The 21,417-nt window shown below is 56.0% G+C and overlaps 1 protein-coding gene across 1 annotated transcript; it reads right to left on the reverse strand.

Moving 5' to 3' along the window:
- Positions 1-2,593: 2,593 nt before the first annotated feature.
- Positions 2,594-19,986, reverse strand: PELP1 (proline, glutamate and leucine rich protein 1). Its single transcript, XM_072821459.1, has 17 exons — positions 19,715-19,986; positions 14,840-14,904; positions 14,377-14,482; positions 11,523-11,672; positions 11,319-11,390; positions 7,469-7,528; positions 7,051-7,201; positions 6,801-6,930; positions 6,567-6,654; positions 6,070-6,158; positions 5,872-5,988; positions 5,629-5,776; positions 5,351-5,510; positions 4,766-4,821; positions 4,423-4,629; positions 2,864-4,336; positions 2,594-2,741 (listed from the first exon to the last, which is right to left on the reverse strand). The coding sequence occupies exons 1-17, from the start codon at positions 19,961-19,963 to the stop codon at positions 2,649-2,651; spliced, it is 3,414 nt and encodes a 1,137-aa protein (XP_072677560.1). The 5' UTR covers positions 19,964-19,986; the 3' UTR covers positions 2,594-2,648.
- Between the last annotated feature and the right edge of the window lie 1,431 nt (positions 19,987-21,417).

The following is a 21,417-nucleotide window of genomic DNA, read 5'->3' on the forward strand; positions in this document are numbered from 1 at the left end:
ACCTCCTCGGGGAGACGCCCTCAACCATCCTACTTATAAAACACATGCGTACATGGATGTGGTCACATGGTAGGCACGTGGGCGCGCTTTACGGAAGTCCTTCCACTTTCATGGTCTGAAAATTCCCATCGAGCATTGGGAACACACCCACACACACCTATTCTCCTTGGCCCCCGCCCCATACTCGCACTCGGCACCAGCTCACGTTGTGCCAGATTACTGTCTGTCCCCTGCCCCACAGCACCTAGAACCAAAGCCCCACTGGGGGGACAGGGGATGAGAGGTCTGAGATTTGTTCACTGTTCTACCTCCAGCTCATGAAAACTGCCATCAAGGTACCAGCACCAAACCCTGGTCTCAACATTGTGCCCTAACTGCGCAGAGGCAACCATGGGGGGAAACAGGGGCCGCCCTCGCTCCCTCTGTAGGCCCTCCATCCTGTCCTGTGACCTAGGAGTAGCACTTCCAAAATGCACACTAAGGAGAGCACAGGGCCTACCAGGCCACCAGTGTGCAGCGTCTGACCAACAAGCAAATCCTGTGACTTGACAAAGTGGACTCATCCTAAGTGACAGCGCACCACTGTCTGTGTGAATGCCCAGGTCATACGGGCACTGCCTCCCTGCGGAGGCCTCCACACTGCACACTGGCAGACACACAGGGACGGGAAGTCTTTCCAACCAACCCCTTGCCCTCCTTAGTGCTGAACCATGTGGCTGTGTTATCTATGCAAAACACAAGGCAATCATGCAGTTTCTGTTCCAGCTGCTTCCTCAGGATCAGCACCAACTCTATCCACATACACTTTCTAGAATTTAGGCTGCACCTTTGTCCCTCTAGTGGTCCTTTTTATTGTTGTTAAGATTTTATTTATTTATTCACAAGAGACATAGAGAGGCAGAGACACAGGCAGAAGGAGAAGCAGGCTCCCTGCGGGGAGCCCAATGGGGGACTTGATCCCAGGACCCTGGGGTCAGGCCCTGAGCGGAAGGCAGATTCTCAACCACTAAGCCACTGTGAGGGGGCCTTCCCCCCACAAAGCGGTCCTGAAGCCGCAAGGGGCCCTCTGCATCTGAAATAACTCTTGAACACAGATAAAAAAATAGTAATAGTAAGATAAACAGCTACTAAAGACATCTGAAGAATAGGTAGGGAAATTTGAACATCACAGTCTATACATACTATTACTGACATGCTTTTCTTAGGTTTGATGGTGGTACGGTGATTGTGTAGAAAAACGTTCTTAATCTCAGGAGATGACGTTGAAGGATTCAGAGGGGAAAGGCCAGGTCTGTAGCGGACTCTTACATGATCCCACAAAAGAACAAATGTGGACAGGCACGAACATGCTGATTACGGGCAGAGATGCAGGTGCGTGTACAAATGCACGTGTCTAAACATGACAGTAGGGGATCCCTGGGTGGCGCAGGGGAACCCTGGGTGGTGCAGAGGTTTAGCGCCTGCCTTTGGCCCAGGGCGCGATCCTGGAGACCCAGGATCGAATCCCACGTCAGGCTCCCGGTGCATGGAGCCTGCTTCTCCCTCTGCCTATGTCTCTGCCTCTCTCTCTCTCTCTCTGTGTGACTATCATAAATAAATAAAAATTAAAAAAAAAATAAAAATAAAAAAATAAACATGACAATTACACAGAGATAAACACCAAGAAGGAAAAACGTTTGCAACTGTTGAGTCTACCCAAAGGTCACACACACTTCTTCCAGCCTTTCTGCAGGTTTGGAGTTCCTCAAGATACCAAGTCGGCAGAGAAGTTTTTTTAAACTTAAGTAAGTTGCCAAAAACTTGCTCCAATGTCACTAAAGAGGCCCTTCAGGATACACACACCTGGGAAACAGTGCTGCCCTTTCTGCAATTCCAAGGCACTTGACTACTGCAGCCGGAGTGCAACACCCCGCGGCGCCGACACCCTCCCCACACACGCACCCCCGGGCCCCGCACACACAAACTGCACGACAAGGCTGAGGGTAAATGTGTTCACGGGGACCAGACTGGTTGGGCCTCAGCCACATCTCAGTGCGGGGAGGAGAGCCCGGGTGAGCTTCTCAAGCTCCTGCAAGGTGTGGACACGGTCACTGGAAGGCCCAGCCCTGGAAGAGGGCGCAAATCACAGAGGTCAAGAACCAGGCTCCTCCATATCTTTCACGTTTCTCTAAATTCCATCACAACCAGCCTGAGCTCCTGGACCAAGGGGGTCGGTGTGTGTGCATAAGCACACGTGTGTACACCCTCACTCACTGGGACACGCGGCGCTCTGACCTCTCACACATTCCCACACATGGACCACACCCTGACAAGTGGCACCAAAAGGCCTTCCTTGCTGTCTTCACCACCCAAGCAGCCTGGCACGTGGAGCACCAGCAAGAGCAGACAGCCCACAGGGGGAAAGCCTGGTCTGAGCCTGCAGAGCGAGGGTGCACAGTCTGCCACCCCTAGGTGAGCGGATCCCCTTGTGGATGACGGAGACCCCAGGATGCCATGCACACACACGGGGAGCGCCATGGGTACCTTGTAAAGCCCGGCAGCTGGCAGGGCTTCTGGCCAGGGACGCACTTGTGCAAAAGGCAGAAGCAGCAGGTGTTATCCCAGGACATAACTTTATTGGAAACCGGGAGGGGGGGCGCCGGAGAGGACTAGGAATCAGGCTCTGTGGCCGGTGGTGGCTTGTCGTCATCAGGGGGACAATCGATGAAGTCAGCCAGCATGGCAGCCGTGTCATCCTGCTCCTTTCAGAGACAAAGACGTAAGGTTGGAAACAGGCACACGCACCGGACAGGCAGGCTGGGGACAGCTTGGCAGCTGCAGCCCACCCCACCTTCCCACCCAAGCTGCGCCCCCTGTCCCCCACCTTCTCCTGCAGGGCTGCCGTCTCTGCCTCCACCTCGGCCTCCACGTCTTCTGCCGCAGGCGTCTCCTGGGGGACTGGCACTTTGTCCCCCCCACTCTCAGTCCCCTCTTCCAGCAGAGTTGGGGGAGCTGGGGGCTCTTCTTCAATAAGCTCCTGAGGCGGCGGCACGGCTGGGGGGCTCCCCACCTCCCGCGGCCCCTCCCCCTGGGGGGGGAGGACCTCGGGGGCCAGCGTGGGGGCAGCCTCGGCCCCGGGCTCTTCCTCCGCTGCCGGCTCCTCTACCTCCAGCAGCAGCCCGGTCTCCCCTGGGGGCTCAGGCTGCATCTTGGGGGACTGGGCGGGGGGCAGGGCAGGGGGCGGGCTTGGGGGTGGAGGCCCGCCTTCCTCTGCTGCCCCTGCTGCTGGACCAAATGCCACCTCCTCCAGCTCATCCAGCTCTTCTTCCTCCTCCTCATCCTCCTCCTCCTCCTCCTCCTCCAGCTCCCCTTCCTCTTCCTCAAACTCCTCCTCAAACTCCTCTTCTTCCTCCTCTTCCTCCTCAAAATACTCTTCCTCCTCCTCTTCTTCCTCAAAATCTTCCTCCTCCTCTTCCTCCTCCTCCTCCTCCTCCTCCTCTTCCTCCTCCTCCTCCTCCTCCTCCTCCTCATCACTGCTGTTGATGTTAATAACCGTCAGGTCTTCCTCCAGGGCAGGGGGTCCTCCTCCACCAGGAGTCGCCTCGGGTACCAACTGCGGCGGCGGCAGGGCCACAGGGCCCGGCACAGGGGGAGGAGGTGGGGGGGGGAGGGGCCCCGGGGCCACAGGAAGCTCCTCAGGCTCCTCCTTGGCTGGCACAGGAGGGGAGGCCACTGGTGGCCCGGCTGGAGCCACGGGGGGTGGCGTAGTGCCTGAGGGCGGTGGGGGTGGCAGGGGCGGCAGCCCCTCGGGCACAATCACCACACTGTCATCAGAGTCGCTTTCCAAGGAGATCTCCACATCAGATGCCTCCTCCTTATCGTAGTGGACGAAGGCTGGCCTGGGCACTCTGCCCCCAAAAGTTTCATCTGGAGGGATAGCGGGGGGAGGAGTGCCACTAGGGGCAAGGACAGGGTCTTCATTTGAGCCTGCCCGGTGGTTCTCAGGACCAGGGATGAGCCGGGGGGGTACAGACACCAGGCCCGGGACAGAGAGGCCCAAGTGGTTGGCTGTGGCTGGAGGTCCAGGGCGTGTCGGGGCCATGGGGCCTGCTGGGGGCATGGGGCCCGCTGGGGGCATGGGCCCCACCGAGGGCATGGGGCCCACGGAGGGCATGGGGCCCGCCGAGGGCATGGGGCCGGGGGGATGGAAGGGAGGGGCCCTGAATGGAGATGGGGCCTCAGGAGGGGGAGCTGGGGCAGGCGTGGGGCAGGCGGGGCCCATGGAGCGCAGGGAAGGAACCCGGGGGTGGGTCAGGGCAGCACAGGTCACCAGTGCTTCTGAGCAGAATGACGACACCTAAGGCAAACACAAGGGCAAGTGTGAGTGTCAGACACGAGGGACTGCAAACTCCAGAGGTGGGCGTAGGCCCAGGGAGCAGTTACCTCGAGGCTGTCCTCTAGCTGGCCGAGGGAGAAGGCTTGCAGGGCACAGGCGAGGGGAGGCGGGCAGCGGGGGGAAGGTGCCAGCAGCAGAGCCAGCAGCAGGCGGTAGAGCTCCTGGCGGCAGCGCGAGCTGGTATACGGGGAGCTGCCTAGGACCTCGCCCTGCTGGACCCCCATGACCAGGGGCAGCACCAGGTCATGCAGCCTCTGTAAAGGACATGGCGTGCACACCTAGAGACATCGCCTGGATGACCAGACCCTCCTGCAGGACCAGCTCCCAGGACCAAACACCCCCTCTCTGGGGGCGGCCCCCACGTAGAGCAGTGCCCCCATCTCCACTGACCCTGTGAGTCTCCTCCTTGATGAGAGGCCCACACATGAGGATGGTCCGGCTGAGTCCTGGGGAAGGAGAGGAGTGTCTGAACGGCAGGCAGACAGAGCTTGGGAGCTCACACCTCAGGCTGGGCCTCAGCTCCACCTGACCCAGGAAAGTCCCCGGACTCCACCATACGGAACAGGGACCACGGGAGCACCTCTGGTGCCCGCGGCCGGGGCCCAATGTGAGACAAGATGAAAGAACACACTGTACATGTGCCCTATGGATTCAGGGATGGGGGCAGACCGTAAAACCCACAAGAGCCAAAAGGAAAGTGCTTGAGGAAGGAAGCCACAGGAGCTGACTCTCCTGACCTCGGAGGAGGCCCTACAAGCGGCCAAAATGGGAGAACAGACGCTCCACCAGGCAGCCCCCGCTGTCCCCAGCTGCCACGCACACAGGAAATGCAGACAACACACAGACGACACAGGCCAAGCTGAACAGGACCCTGCAGAGCCAGCGGAAGGGCCTGGAACCCCGCTGAAGGCAGGACCCCCACTCCCCAGCCCCAGAGCTTGGCTCCCCCTCAACCACACCTGGGGCCGCTCCCACCTCTCAGTGCAGCTGTGCACACATCACTGTTGGCGTTACTGTCTCCTTTCCGGTGGCTGGGTGGGGCCATGGCCTCCCCGACGTCTAGCTTCAGCTTCTTGGGAGCGCTGGGCTTCCCTGTCTGCAGACCTCCGTCCGGGCTCCCCCGCGGGCTGCGCAGCTGGTGGCAGAGGGAAATGTGAGTGACGGGGACAGATACAGAGGTCAGTGGCGCTTGGGGCAGCAGGCCTGCTCCAGCGAGGGTTGCTGGGGGACAGTCCTGGGCCAGGAGCACTCACCTTCAGAGTGTCAGCCGGCGGGGAGATATCACTGAGCAGGTGGGACAGCAGCGCCTCACCTGAGGACCCCCCCTGAAGCATTCCGGCCGAGGCCCCGCACACCTGCACCCACAGCTCCAACACAGCATATACCTTGGTCCGCACAGTGCTGTGGGGACGGGACAGGAAGGGAGCAGCCCATCAGGGGGGTGCTGCAGGCTGGGTCCTCCTCAGGGCCCCCAATCCACCCTCCATCACAGTCACCTGTAAGGCCTCTCCTGGCCTGGAGCGAGGGTGTCCCTGCCAAGGTTCCAGGCATTGAGGACCTGGGGAAGCAGGCGGCTGATCAAGGCCCCAAAGCGCAAGAGGCGGCTTCGACACCTGGGGGGAGAAGACAGAACAGTGACCCCCACTCCCGGCACATCCTCATCCCTTCACTCCACCCTGCCCCCTCTTACTCACGCAAGGATGAGCGCGGAGAGCAGGTCCAAGGCATCAAGGTGGATGGACGGCAGAAGCAGCAGCCGCAGGGGACCATCTCCAAGCAAGCTCTGCAGGAAGACATAGTGGGAATAAGGGACGGGGAAGAAAGGGAGCCATGGACGAACACGGACACGGAGCAGGTGTGTGAGACCAAACACACATACGCTCAGATGGCCCGACAACCAACCAGACCAGACCCCATCTTCCATCACGGACCCTGGGGAGGATGATGGGAAGCACAGCCAAACCCCTCGGCAGCAACCCAGCTAGGCCCCAGGTCCCCCCTCCCCTGGGGAAGCATCTGCCAGGTGTGCTTCAGAAGACCATGAGCAAATCTGCTCCCAGGGGCACATGTATTGGGACAGCCTCAGGGAGCCCCAGGACAGCCTCGGGGGGTACCCTGTATCTCCCACACTGCTCTCCTCCCCCCCAAGGGTCTGAGAAGGGGCAGAGAACAGAGCATAAGTGCCACTTACAATGTTCTTGGCGCTGATGCTGAGGGTCCGGCAGATGACATCCAGGATTTCCTGCACGGGGACGGACACGGGAGCCCCAAACTCAGAGCTAGAGAAGAAGAGCAAAGAGACCGTCAGCGCAGGCTCCCTGATGTGACCCCACAGCCCCCTGGCTCCTGCCCAATGAGGAGGACACCCTAAGCCCATCCTCCCCTGCCATAGGCCCTCCGCTCCCTTTGGCACTCACTCACACACCTGAGCATGAGCCCCAGGCAGCGGGCCAGTCCAGAGAATCGCTGCCGGAGCCGGAGAAGGACATGGGTGTCCCCATCCTCTGAGGGTGTAAGCAGCACCTCCACCCCAGGACCCTCGTACTGCACAGGGGCTGCATGTAAACACAGACACGAGGTACTCCCAGGCCCTTCATCCACCCACTTCTTCTTCCTTGTGGGAAGGGACCCCCCAGGACCCCCTCCCACCTACTGCCTGCTGGCCCAGCTCCTACCTGTCTCTGCTCCCTCGTACAGGGCACCCAGGAGGCTGTGCAGAGAGGCCAGCAGGCTGTGCAGCTCCTGCTCCCAGCTCTCCGTGTGCTTCAGACCCTGGGAGAAGCCGGCCCCTAGAGACGGCAGCCTGGAGTAACACTCGCAGGCCAACTGTAGAATAATGGTCCCCACTGGTCAGACAGGACTCCAGTACAGCCCCTGGGCTCCCCCCGCCCCATGTGCCCACGCACCAAGAAAGAGAGCTCAAAGGGGAGCAGAAAGGAAAGCGCGGCAGAAGGACAGGCAGAAGGACAGACGGGAGCTGGAGGCAGGAGTCATGCTGTGTGGATCTTGCGCATGAAAACGGGAGGAAGTGGCAACACAGAACAGAAGCACCAGCTCAGACCCCCAGACTCTCCACCTCCCTTTTCCCTTTACCTGCTGGAGCTGAGGGCTCAGGGCATCCACCCGGGACAGGAAAAATGAGGCCAGCTTGCCCTGAGTCAGGAAAAAGAGGGGAAGGAGCTATGGGTCAGCCGCAGGGGCCAGAGAAGAACAGCCCTGTCCGCAGACAGCAGCAGAAACCCAGCTGTCCGGGCTTCTGCTGCTGTGGCCCTTCTCTTCCTGTGGATGCAGTAGGCATGGCCCCCAAGGGGCTCCAGGTCCAGGAGCACGCAGGCTGCACACCAGCCCTCAGCCTCAGCCTGCTTCCCCGTTCGGCCCCAAAGACGCTGGGCTCCCTCCTGCCCATTTCTGCAAAATAACAGTCCTCTCCCTGCAGCCAGGAGGACAGAGCACTGGAAAGCAGCAACCGTCCCCCTCATCACAACCCGGCCGGCTTTGACAGGCCGAAGGTCTGAGCAGGAAGTGAAGCACCAGACAGGGATGCGAGGGCAGGACCAGGTCACCACAGATCAGAGCACCAGCCTGTCCACGGGCAAACACACACTTGGCGGAGCCACGGGTCACGTGGGGCTAGAATGAGAGGGGCCCGTGAACGTGGAAGGGAAATAAATGGTTCTAGCGCTTCACTAACCTGGAAGGGAAACACGGCGTTTCTCTGGACTATAAACGAGGACAGAGGCCACAGCAGTAGTGCCAGCCTCCCTGTCAGCCACCGGGAGAAACCACATGTTTGCAACTCATTAGTTTTAACAGGCATCCCAAAGCATGGGCCTCACACAGCACCGACCTGAAACTCCAGGAGCCACTGCACACACAACCTTGTCGCCTGCTGCGTTACCATGGAGCACGTGCAGCTCCACCACAACCATTTGAACATACACTGCAAGCAGCATCACTTTCCCTTGCAATCCCAGTTTGTGGACCCAAAAGCACTCTAGGAAGGAGCCCGCTGGACTGACGCATGTCAGAAGGCTGAAGGGGAGGCAAAGGAAGAGCGGACAGGACCCCAGCTCCAGGGGATGTAGGAGTGCATCGAGGGACGTGGGAAGTGAGCCAGAGGGGGTGCTTCTGGGTGGGAGGCAGGGTGGGCAGCAAAGCAGGGCTGAGGGTGGGGACCCACACCGTCAGGAGCACACAGAGGCTTCTGCAGTCCCAGCCCAGAAAGCACTGACTCGTGGAGGCATCTCACATGCAGGGGTGAACTTGCAGAGGGACTGTGGGCCGAGGCATAAGGCCCATGACAGGTGCTTCCAGAGAAGCTCCCGGGCCTCCCTCCCACCTGCCCTGTGGGGGGAAATGCGTGGGGTTTCCCACTTCACCCTTGAGGATCGCTGACCCCCCAGCCAAGTGCCACTCTAGCCAATCCCAAGGTGCAAGGGGGGGACCACTTCCCAGAGGACCAGGAGGGCATTTTCAAATCCAATGTGCAAGTGTTCGGAACACCTCAACCCAAAAACAGTCACGGCCCACAGGTGTCCTGATCACCTGCTTCCCTAAGGAAGACGTCTCCTAGAGAGCCGCCTAAGGCCCAAGTACAGGGTCCCCCTCTGCTCCCGCTCCCCAAAGTCTGCAGCGCAAACTTGAGCATGGCCCGGAGCACAGGTCTGCCCCCAGGGCCCAAGGCACCCCAAAGCAAGGGCTCATGCATGCAAACACATGTACACCCACATGGCCACAGAGCACAACACGGTGTCTTGCTCCGTGGAGTTCCTCGTCCACTCGGCAAGGGTGGAGCCTCTGCAGGACTGACTTCATAGCCCTGGAGCTCTGCAGCGCATCATTCGAGAGGAGGAAGACCACCACTGTCCCGAAGCTTCAGGGACAAGCCACACAGACACTGCAGTTGACACCTAGCAGTTCCCTCAGTCCCGGCTGCACAATCCACCAGATCCGCGCCACCCCAGAGCCTGTACGGATTTGCACCAACATGCTGGCAGCTGACAAAGCCCAAGCAGCGGACGGAGCGAAGCCCTCCAGAGGATGCTCTATTCTCAGCAAGGAAAAGGCATGTGTGCCCTGCACCAACACCTCCAAGTCCTGCTGTCAGCCTTGGAAGGGCCCTCAAAATTCTGGCCCAAACTTCACGAAGCCCCAGTCTGGGCAGAGGCGGTGACTCAGATGGATTCCCATCAGCGCTAACTGGGGACCTCAGTGTCCTCGACTCTCCAAATCCTGCCCAGGTCATGACACCATTTGCCCCTGTGCCTCACAGGCAGGGACTGAGGAGTGTGGGCAGACACAGAGAAGCCCACGGGGACCTGAGCCAACGCAGAGCCCTGCAGGAAGACCTCTTCCTCTGACCACAGACGGCTCAGGGACAGAGATGCAGTCTGTGTAGCCCCAGCAGCTCACTGGTTTGAGAAGAACAGTGGATTCTACTAAACTTACTAAAACTTAAACCCTGCACTTAAAACCATACCCTTACTCAACTGGAGTAAAATCTGAGTTGTTCCAATGGCCTCCTTGACAAAACCTTGCCCTGAACCTGAAGGTTCTACCTGTCGTTTGCATATTCCAGTGACTACACAGACCAACAAGGACCCGACCCCATGTGCACCAAAGAACAGCGTGCACTCCAGGCTGTTCTAGTATCTGCGGGACCCACCACTCAAGTCCCCGCAGACATGGCTCCCAGGTCCCAGCACGTCCGCCCGTGGGGCTCCATGTCTGGCTCTTGCTCCTCTGGCCAAAGACAAGCGATCAGAACTAGCATCTGTGTGGCAACCGTGTGACATCCGCATGGCATCTGCGTGGCATCCGTGTGGTAGCCCTTCGGCTCATCCAGGCTACATTCTTAAGAGATTCTAGGGAGTCCGGTTTAGTGGGAGGAACACAGGCTTGAGGGGCAAACAGACCCAGGCCACTTTAGAACCTAAGTCGTGGCTTTAGAACCACTGGGTCCGTGAGCTGGGGTAAAGGGAGTGACGCTGCTCTGGGCCTGTGTCCTCCTTAGTTCACTGACATCAAGTCCCCAGAACCCCCGTGACAATAAAGTGAGATGCCAGGTCTGAGACCCTCTGCTCGGTGCCCGGGCGCACAGTGGGTCCCTCCTGACCATCGTTCTCTTTCCCTTTCATCTACTGTCTTGACTTGATCACAGAACCGCGTGACCTACTTTCCACACACCTGGGATGGCAAGCTCCCCTTTAAATCGTCGCTCTGACAGTCACCAGCACACACAAGAAGTTACAGATTCGCCACAGATTCCCACCCTCCACAGCTTCGGTGCTCCCAGCCCAGCCCACCAGTCTGTCAAACAGCAACGATCACCTACAGAACCCCAGGGTTCGCAGGTCCTCGCTGGCACCCAGTTACACCGCCAACAATGCGCCGGTTCCCAAGGGCTCTCTGTGACTACACGTCCTGGAACAAGAAGCTCTACCCCCCTCGCTGACCTCCCCTCTAGCCTGACCACCTGCACCCTGCCCATGCTGACCGGAGACAGCTTCTCAGTACAGCCACCTCGTGCGGGTTATGATGGACAGAGTCTAGTCAGGAATACACACTGACAGGGAAGAAGTAAGTCAAGAAGGCTTCCTGGAGGAAACTACGAGGGCTTTAGAAACAGAGTAAAGCAGGACAAGGACGGCAGGCAAACGGGCAGAAAGGGAAGAGGTCCTGGGTTAAAAGCCCAAGCTTTGGCATTGCACATAGGTTCCAACTTTCACCGATCTCAGGTAAGTCCTTTTATTTATTGGTGAGCATGAAGTGAGGGTGCGTGTAAGTCCTACAACAAGGTGGCACTATCACACCCACGCAAACAGGTGGCTGTGCGCTGGGCAGAGGGCTGCTGGGGGGGGGGGGGGCGCCCACGGGGTCAGAGGTAAGACAGCTACCAAGGCCCCCACCCCCAACAGGAGGAGGAGATCCTGTGAACACTTACCTTGAGAGACCCACAAGCCCGAGGAAAGTAGGTCATGCAGGCCTTCATTCCCTCCAGCGCCGACAGCTCACACTATGGGCCAAGCAGAGCGTGAGGCCACAGCACCAAGGCCGAGGCGGAGAGCCCCTACCCCCACCATCCCTCGGCCCTTCCCCCGCCCCAGTCCAACAGAGGGGAAGCACTGGGGGCCCAGGAGAGTCTCACCTCTGGCCTGAGGCCCAGCAGGGAGGTAAGAAGGCCGGGGAGGTGATTCATGGAGATGTCCCGGAAGAGCGTAGGCAGCTGGGCTGCATACCGGAGCAAGTCTCTGAGCACGGCCACAGCCAGCTCCATTGTGGGGGGCGGGTCCTGGGACTGAAACAACACCTGTGAGGCCAACCTCGCCTCTGGGGTCACCAAGAGAAGGCAGCACAAGACTCAGAGCCACATGGGGCTTTTGAGAAACGCCACAGTTCATGTCACCGCTGCCCACAAATCCACTAAGCAAAGTGCACCAGCCAGGCTGGGTGCCTAAAGAAGCATGTCTGTGGACACAAAGAACATGTGTCTATATCTGAGTATCACAGGTACTTGGGTGTCCTGAAATCTGTTCAGAAAGGAAAGAAACAAAGCCATGCCTTTCAGATGTGACTATCTGACTACTCAGAGGATGTCAAGCCCCTGATGCTCCCGTGCCGTGGCCCCTGGAGGAATGCAGAACAGCACTTCTCACCCTGAAAAAGCCTCAGCCACAATGCAACTGCCCAGGTCACCAAGCTGACCTCTGCCCGCATCAGACCCACCCTGGACTCTCGGAGAAAAATACGATTTGGACTTAGAAATCTGAGGTCCCTGGAAAATCGCCATGTACTACAGAAAACAGTCCGCACATACCTCCTGCTGGACCAGAGGCCGTGTGGTGATGAAACAAGCAAGAAAGTGAGAAACTGCCCAGGATCCCCACCGCATCCATGTGCAGTCAGTGGAGGGGCGGGCGCCCCTCCACTCACACCTCCCCCACCACGGCCACTGTCACACACATACATACACACACACACACATACACCAGAAGCCCAGGGACAGGCAAGGGTCCCCGCCCAATCTGGAACCCCACCTTAGCTCTCTCCCTGCGGATCCCCTGCTTGAGCACTCATTCTCAAGTGAATGATTAAAATCTTCAAAGAAGAGACACCTGAGTGGCTCAGCAGTTAAGCATCTGCCTTTGGCTCAGGTTGTAATCCTGGGGTCCTGGGATCAAGTCCCTCATCCGGCTTCCCGTGGGGAGCCTGCTTCTCCTTCTGCCTGTGTCTCTGCCCCTCTCTCTGTGCCTCTTATGAATAAATAAATCAAGAAAATCTTTAAAAACAAAAACAAAAAAAGAGCCACCTTCCATGAATTCTGTGTTCCAAGAATAAAAACCAAGCTCCTTCACACGTCACACATGGTTTGGTCCCCACCTCTGCCCTTCCCCTCCACTCACATCTCATTAACCCCACCTAGCCACACCAGCTTGCTTATAATTCTCCGAATGGGGCAAACTCCCCTCAGGGCTTTTGCACACTTAGAACACGTCCTTAGCCCAATCTACCCTGAAAAGCCTGAACCACCGGCTCTGCTCATAAAACTACCCACAACAGCCCAGCATGGCTCCCATTCTCTGGGACATGTTCTGAGAATAGTGTCCTTTACCTTCACAATACTGGCTGCAGGGCATCTCACACTCACTGTGCATTCTTATTCTATTTGTAAAGAGGCTCCATGCCCAGCCTGGGGCTGGAACTCACGACTCAGGTTGCGAGGCACACAGCCTGAGCTGCGCCAGGTGCCTCATCTTACAATCATTCAAGCCAAGTCTCTTCCACTAGTTTGATCAGCAAACTGTATAGTCTGTGGGTGCCTGTTTTTGCATGGCCCACAAGCTAGAAATGAGGTTTATATTTTTAAAAGGTTGGAAAAGAAAAAAAAAAGAAACAAAATGCAACAGAAACCGTACATGGTTTGCAAAGCCTAAAACATTACCTATCTGCATCCCCGAGCTGGACCCACTGAACCCTGGAGCTGCTGGATACCTGACGCTAACAAAACACTGCGTTGTCAACTGCACTTCAACAATAAAAAGACAGGATAGAAAACTACCTTCGATTATCTTGACGGGGAAATAAAAGGAGCCATATGGAGATGACACGCAAAATAACTCACCATCAGCAGCATAATTCAGGGAATTTCTGAATAGAGAGAATTCTGATCACATTGAGGCCCTGGGTACCTACTCAGTGTAACCATCTGAGAAAGTTTTCAGTAGCTCAAAAATTCAGAAGCTGACTAAAACTGGCTGAGAGTTGTTAATGTATGTGAATAAAGGACAAGAAACTGCAAGAGCAACATGGATAATTATAATGCTCCAATTGCAGGGAAACAGAAACAGAAGCTCTATTACAAAGAAAAACAACTTTATACAACCCGCTGCCACATAAGTATGATTCACTGATCAGCTCTGAATGTCTTCTGAAAATACGAATACCAGCTACCTGGAGTAAACCACTAGGGAATGGTTTATGTGATGTATCTCTGAATAAGATTGTTTGTTTTTAATTTGCTACCTGCAAACATTTACTTCGTGTAAAGTTCCCCAACCCATGCGCTCGGCACCATATGAGCAGGGTCCACAGCCCCTTGACCATTGTTCCCCTGATAGCTCAGAACATTCTTACTGAAGAACTAAGTGGGGAGGTCAGCAGAGGATTTAAGAGTTAAAAAAAAAAAAAAAAAGTTAAAAGAAAAAGAAAGAAATGGCAAAAAAGATAATAAATATAAGCACCTGGAAAAAGGAACTTTTGAGATGTTGCTTGTTTGAAAAAGCTAGCAAGGAAGTGAAATCAGTCAGTGGTTGCAGTATGAGAAAGGTCAAATAACCCTCAGGATAAAAATATCAAGAAGTTTAAAACAGTGTTTGCATCTGAAGCTCACGTTCCCTGTGGTCAGGATGTGGCCTCTCATGACCCTGTCCTCAGAACTCCATGTCCAGAACATCCAGGACAAGCCGGGGTGTGGGGGCAAGGCAAGAATCCCTAAGCCCTACCTGCAGGACCTGCTGAATGCTCCGAAGCCAGGAGACACAGTGCTGCTGGAACATCTCCGTGGGGCTCTCCCCCACCAGCAGGGACAGCAGACACAGGCCCTCAAACCTGATAAGAGAGCAGCAAGTGATAGCACAGTGGCAGCCCCGCTCCAGAGAAAGCTGGACACTACTCTGGTACTCTCCCTGGGTGGGAGCAGAAGCTACCTCCACATCCTCAGTGTGTTCTAACGCCCAAAGTGCCTGGAGGGCTCGGCGTGAGTTGTGGGCAGCAAGGAAAGGGGTGATCCCAAGTGGGACAACTCAAGGGCTCACCCCAACACACCCCATGGAAACAAAACCGTCCAATCCCTGAACCAAGAAGTCTCTCGAGTGCCCGGGGTGCTGACATGGATGGATGGACAGAGGGACAGCCCACTTCTTAAGGAAACTTCCCCCTGGAGAAAAAAGAGGCTTCAAGACTCACCGAGTTTTGATGGAACCGAGCCGCGCATTGCTGAGCCCCACCAACGCTCCGACGGCGGACAGGTTCTGATGGAGAAGACAGGGGAGGAGTCGAGTCAGGACTAGGATCTAAGGAAGGGCCATTCCCTGAAGCCTCTGCTGGAGTAACACCCCCGTGGGGCCTGAGGCTCTGTTTTCAGCAGCTGACATGTGCCTCAGGCTTTCCTCCAGGCCCATCCTCCTGACCCTTCAGCCCACCTTCCACCCACCATGTTAGTGCCACCTGGAGGACAGCCCAACTCATCTCAGCGGCCAGACAGCACCCAACACAGAGCAGATAGCATACGTGCTCACTGGACAGACGCAGACCTTACCTGTCACCCTCTTCCTTCACCCCCAGACCCTCCTTGTCCTGTTCATGGCTTCCAAGAGCTCCAGTCGATGCCAATACAGCCCCAGTCAGCCAGAGCCTCCTCCTCTCCCAATCTGGGGGCCCCGGGACAGGTTTCCTCCTCGGCCCTCCCACGAGGGAGCCCTCCATCCCCCGAGAGGCCACATCCTCCCATGGCCCCTGGACCTCCCTAAACGTGCTCATCACTCCTTCTCCCAACAAACACATTATGCACGGGGTCAAATGAAGGAACCCAGGGCTGGATAAAATAAAAAAGATCCCTGCTCTCGTGAAGGGAAACGTTTATCCACTGACTCAATGTTTATTCAGCATTTACTTCACATGGGACATTGTTTTAGGTGCCAGGGAGCCTGCATTCTACGTAAAGGAGACAGACAATAAACAAAGGGCCAAACACACAGTACGTTGCACGGTGCTAAGTGCCACGGGGTGGACTAAAGCAAACTCGCGAAGCAAAGGAGGGAGGTTGTATTTCATGGGGAAGGGCCACCAAAGCCCTCCCTCAAAGGGCCATTTGAGCAGTGACAGCAAGACACATTCCTCTCTGCATGCCCTGTCGATGGGAATGTAAGATGGCACAGCCACCATGGAATGGTCTGGCAGCTCCTCCAAAGGTCATCTGGTCACCACACGACCCAGTGCTTCCACTCCTGAATACACGCCCAAGAGAACTGAAAATCTGTGTTCTCACAAGGACATACATGGAGCTTCACGGCATTATCCCCAACAGCCAAAACGTAGAAACAATCTGAGTACCCACCAACCGGTGAAGGAAAAACAAAATACAAGGGCACCTGGGGAAGGGTTCAGTGGGTGAAGAGTCTGCCTTCCACTCAGGTCATGATCCCAGGGTCCTGGGATTGAGCCCCCACATCAGGCTCCCTGCTCAGCAGGGAGCCCGCTTCTCCAGCCACCTGCCACTCTGCCTACTTGTGCTCTGTCAAATGGATAGGGTCTTTTTAAAAAAAAACTCTTTAAGGGCGCTTGCTTGGGTGCCTCAGTGGTTGAACGTCTGTCTTCAGCTCAGGGTGTGACCCCGGGGCCCTGGGATCGAGTCCCACATTGGGTTCCCCACAGGAAGCCTGCTTCTCCCTCTGCCTGTGTCTCTCCCTCTCTCTCTGTGTGTCTCTTTCATGATTAAAAAAAAAAAAAAAACTTTAAAAATACTAATAACAAAGATAAGCCAGATTGGTCATAGTGACAGTTGCACTACTCTGCAGATATGCTAAAGAACAGCAAGGAGGCAAACCATCGCTAGAGAAGAAGGAGCGAGAGGCCGAGGGAGGTCCCAGGCACAAGGCCAGAGCCCTCAGAGTCGTGTGAGCAACGGGTGACTTGTACTCTTTATAAGATAAAGGCCATGGAGGAAAGAGAACTGGGCAGAGAAGTGATATTATCTAACTTAAATTGTTTTAAATTCACCCACAACACTTGAGCCGCTTGCTGGGAGGTGGATGCAGCCAGGAGGAAGCCAGGGGATGGGTGCTGCTGCTTCACCTGCGTGGTGATGCTGGGCACACAGAGCATCAAATTCAGGATCTGTCCTGAAGGTACAGCCCACGGGATGTGGTAATAAACAGAAAATGGCGGGGAAATCCAGAGAAGAGGGAAAGATAATTCCAAGATTTAAATCAGAGCCTAGCTGTATAGGTGTGAGGGAAGGAGATTGTACATATATACATATCTAACTGAAACAAATAAATACATCATTTGAATATGGTATAAGAAAGGGCAGCGAGGGGCACCTGGGTGGCTCAGTCAGTGAAGCCTTCTGCCTTCGGCTCAGGTCATGCTCTCGGGGTCCTGGGATTGAGCCCCACATCAAGCCCTGCACAGCATCATGGAGCCCTGCTTCTCCCTCCCCTGCTCCCACTCCCCCTGCTGGTGCGGTCTCTGTCAAATAAAATCTTTAAAGGGTTAAAAAAAAAAAAAGGAAAGACAGGAAGGACAGCTAATCATAGGTGGTTTGGAAAGGTTTCCCAAAGGCAGTAACAAATAAGCACAGAACTGAAAAGATTTTTGTGAGAAGCAAGGAAGCAGTACAAGGAAGGATCCCAAACAGAAAACAGTAAGTGTAAAGGCCTGAAACCAAGAAAGCCCAGCTACTGAAGGATTTTTAAAATAAGGCAAACGGAATAGAATTTTACTTTAAAAAGCTTACTCCAGCTGCTGTGCCAGAACCGGGAGACAAGTCAGGAGACCTGCTATAGCCCACTCCAGAAACTGTGAATGGATCCAGTCTCACAGTGGAATTAGAGCTTACAGTACCTGCAGGAAAGCAAGTTGGTGATTCAGCCTAAACAGGTAGCCTAATCAACGGATCTATTTGTGTTTCCAATAAGCTCCAAGCCTATTTACTTACTTTCATTCCTCATCTCCACTAGCCCAGAAATTCTCCAAGGGAAAAAAGATTATGCCTTAGTGTCTACCTAGAAGCAAGACACAACAGCTAATGCACAACAGACACTCAACAAGTGTTTGAATGAAATGTTTGGAGAAGTTAAGAAAGCTCTCCAGATGGTACCATGTACAAAGGATCCAATATGAGAAACACTAGCAAGAAAAAAGGGAGGATGGGGCACCTGGGTGGCTCAGTGAGCATCTGCCTTTGGCTCAGGTCATGATCTCAGAGTCGTGGGATTGAGCCCCACATTGAGCTCCCTGATCAAAAGGAAGTCTATTTCTCCCTCTCCCTCCACCTGCTGTCCCCCCTGCCTGTGCTCTCTCTCATTCTCTAATAAATAAATAAAATATTTTTTAAAAAGGATATGCCCCCAAAATGTGGCACAGGCAATATTAAAGGGGGAGTCTAGTTTCCCACATCACCTTTAGCTTTGCTCAGAATTCTACTAGGCTTAGGCACTTGAAGGAAAAAACTAAGACATTAAGTTCATGAGCTTGCCTTGAGGAAAGAGGGAAAACTTGAAAGGGATGAGAGAAACCACACCAGTACGGGCAGAATAGACAGTACTTCAGAAATACCTAAACCCATGTGCATTAAGAGAGGAGGATTAGGAAAAAAAAAAAATGCATAATCAGCTCCCGCTTCCCAAAATGGGCTGAGATAGCAGAGGTACCATTCCATCACCCTCAATAGTGAGAAGTAATGTCAGTATCAACCATGAGACTGTCCCTGATAAATCTGGGGCTAAGATCAGAGAATTGCCCAGCAGGTTGGGACAACCCTCTTCCTGGAAGGAAGCACAGCACTGGGAAGGTCCCGGTAACAAGGACTGGACAAAGATCTCATGTATATGGATATTGAAGGATGGGTAAAATTGGGGGGGGGGGGACTTCAGGGGGGGAGGGTTAGGAGAGGAAGCAGAGAGGAGCTATTAAAAGAGCACCCACCCTTAGACAACATAATGTGGCACTGGCCATGTGTTCTTACAATCAGTGATTTCCCCTGGGAGCGGGGGAGGGGGGAGGGGAAGGATATGGAAAGGGGCAGGCAGATCTGAAAGCTACATGGATGATAAAATCAACAGGGCATACCAGAGCAAGAACATGTTTAGGATGACATCTGAGGAGAGCCCAGTGGCTCAGTAGGTTGAGCATCTGCCTTCAGCTCAGGTCATGATCCCAGGGTCCTGGGATCAAGTCCTGCATCGGGCTCCCTGCTCAGCGGGGAGTCTGCTTCTTCCTCTCCCTCTCCCTCTGTCCCTCCCCACTGCCCGTTCTCTAACTAAATAAACAACATCTCAATAAATAAATAAATAAATGAATGAATGAATGAATGAATGACATCTGGGTTTCTAGTTTGCACAACTGAAGGGATGCTGGATTCTTCTCCCAGCATATAACCCAAACGGCCCCTCCTAAGCCAGTCTACGAAGCCGTGCATGACGGTGCACGGCGCTCCGACCCCAGCAGCCTCGCCACGTCTGAGCCCCACACGCAATGCCCTTCTTGTCAGTTCCTTCCTACCACAGACCCTTCTCACATGAGCTTGTCCCGTTTCCCTCCCTAGCCAACCCTTACCCGCCCGGAGAAAGTGGGGGCGAGGAGGGGCGGGTGTGTCTCAGCTTCATCTCCAGTGCCTCAAGAAGACCTCTGCAATCCTCCAGGTCAGGACTGGCGTCCCTACGGCGCGATTCTCAGGGTTTCAAGACATCGCGCTCACCGCCATCGCAATCGTGAGCGGAGCGCCCGGGAATGAGCCTCGGTAACAGCTCAGCCAGTAGTTGTCGCCTATGTCCATCCACTCAGTCGAAACAATCCCCACAGCGGACACGCGAGGTGGGGGAGGGGAGGGGGGACCGTCCACCCAGGGAGCGGCGGGGCCTGGACTCGAACCCACTCCTGCGTGACTACCAAGAGCCTGGCGGCGGAGAAACTAGCACCTCCCCCCGCCCTGGGTTTCCGCCCGCGCGATGAATGGGGTCCAGACCCACACGGGGTCCGGGGGAAGCCCCAGCTCTCCCCGCCCCACGACCCCGCCCCCCGCCCTCCCCGCACGGCCCAGGGCACACCGGCCGCACTCACCTGGGCCCCGCCCACCGTCCCATGCAGCCGCAGAAGGCACATGAGCCCGGGCAAGTGCGGGGCCGAGCGCACCGGGGGATGCACGGGCGCCACGGCACTCCCCGCGCGCGGCTGCAGCAACCCGGACACGCTCTCCAGCAGCAGCAGGCGGAGACGCGGGCCCGAGCCCACCGCCGACAGACCCCCGGCCCCGCCGGGAACCCCGGCCGCGGAGCCCGCCGAGGGCCCACTCAGAACGGCTGCCGCCATCTTCACCCGGGCTCCGGCAGCGGCGTGGCGCGATGACGCAAACGCACCGCGACGGGCGCCTGCTGGGGAGGGGGCGTGAGGAGGGGGCCTCGGCCCTGCGCACTGGGAGGCGGGAGGCGGGGCTCCGGGCGCGGGCGGGAGGGAGCATGCGCGGGCGGGCGGTGCAGCACGTGGGCGGGACAAAAGGCGCCCGCGGCGGCGGGTTTGGTCTCGCGTCCGCGCTTCGGGCGGTATGTGCGTGGAGACCGGCTGCTCGGCCCGGACAGCCCGGCCTGTGCTCCCCAGCTCTCCCCCGGCGCGGGGCCGTCTCTCCCGCCCGGACTGTGCACACACCCGCGGGCACGTGGGACGGGGGCGGGCGCGGCTCCGGCCTGTGCACCGCCGCGTCTCCGCGCTCCTCTTGGAAGCTGCAGCCCGCGCGGGGCATGCACGCTGCACGCCTGCGGTTGCTCCACTGGATCACATAACCTGGACTGTCCTCCAGCACCGCGCTCTGCGTACCTCGGTGCACAGGGATGATCTGATCATTTGAGCTGGAGGAAAGTCCAGTCTGAGGATCACCCCTGTCAATGCCTCTCTGCCTACCCCTCTGTCTAGTCCGTCTTCAAGTCCTAAAGGCGTTAACCCCGTAAGGCTCTTTTTTTCTCCATTTCCCATGACCCTGTGGTCCTGGCCAGCATTCTCGCTTCTGGCCTCTCATAATGGCCTCTTCATATGGCTTCCCTCTTGGCCTTGTGTCGTCCCTTCTCTGCAAAGCAACCAGAGTGGTCTTTACAAGTGTAAGTCACTTCTTGTCACTCGCTTAAAGCTTTTCAGTGGCCTCTCCAAATATATGAATGAAGTCCCAACTTTTTGCCTTGGCTGCTAGGATCCGGGTGATCTGACAATAGGCAGCTCTCTGACCTGGACATGTACTCTCAGGCTCCTTGTTTTTCCCTGTCCTTGAGCCAAAATAGCCTTCTTTCTATCCAACAGCAAGCCCATCCCTACCGCAGAACCTTTGCATACGCTGCTGCTTCTGCCTGGAGACATTATTCTTTTATTCTCTGTGATTGATACCCTCTTGCCATCCTTTAAGAGGGCTCCTTATGGGCAGCCCGGGTGGCTCAGCGGTTTAGCGCCACCTTCGGCCCATGTCGGGCTTCCTGCATGGAGCCTGCTTTTCCCTCTGCCTGTGTCTCTGCCTCTCTCTCTGTGTCTTTCATAAATAAATAAAAAATCTTAAAAAAAAGTGGGGATAATCATAAAACCTTAATGCATAGGGCTGTATTAAGTAAATTGATATTTGTAAAGTGCCCGGAGCAATGTTTGGCACATGGTAAATACTCTAAAGTGCAAACCCTGGCATTTGATGTCTTAGGAGGCTTTTCCTAACCTCCAGGATTATAAAAATATTTTCCTGTTTTTTTTCTAATGCTTTTATCGTTGTATTCCATGCGTTTAGATCCTTAACC

The sequence above is a fragment of the Canis lupus genome, chromosome 3, assembly GCF_048164855.1.
Source record: "Canis lupus baileyi chromosome 3, mCanLup2.hap1, whole genome shotgun sequence".
NCBI classification, from domain to species: Eukaryota; Metazoa; Chordata; class Mammalia; order Carnivora; family Canidae; genus Canis; species Canis lupus.

Bases quoted from the DNA above. Each gene is read 5' to 3' on its own strand.
- PELP1 (XM_072821459.1), bottom strand. From the start codon at position 19,963: ATGGCGGCAGCCGTTCTGAGTGGGCCCTCGGCGGGCTCCGCGGCCGGG. The intron at 14,483-14,839 runs GTGAGTCTTGAA...CTCTCTTATCAG, and splicing joins CTCGGTTCCATCAAAACTCG to GTTTGAGGGCCTGTGTCTGC. The intron at 2,742-2,863 runs GTGGGGGACAGG...TGTCTCTGAAAG, and splicing joins CGGCAGCCCTGCAGGAGAAG to GAGCAGGATGACACGGCTGC.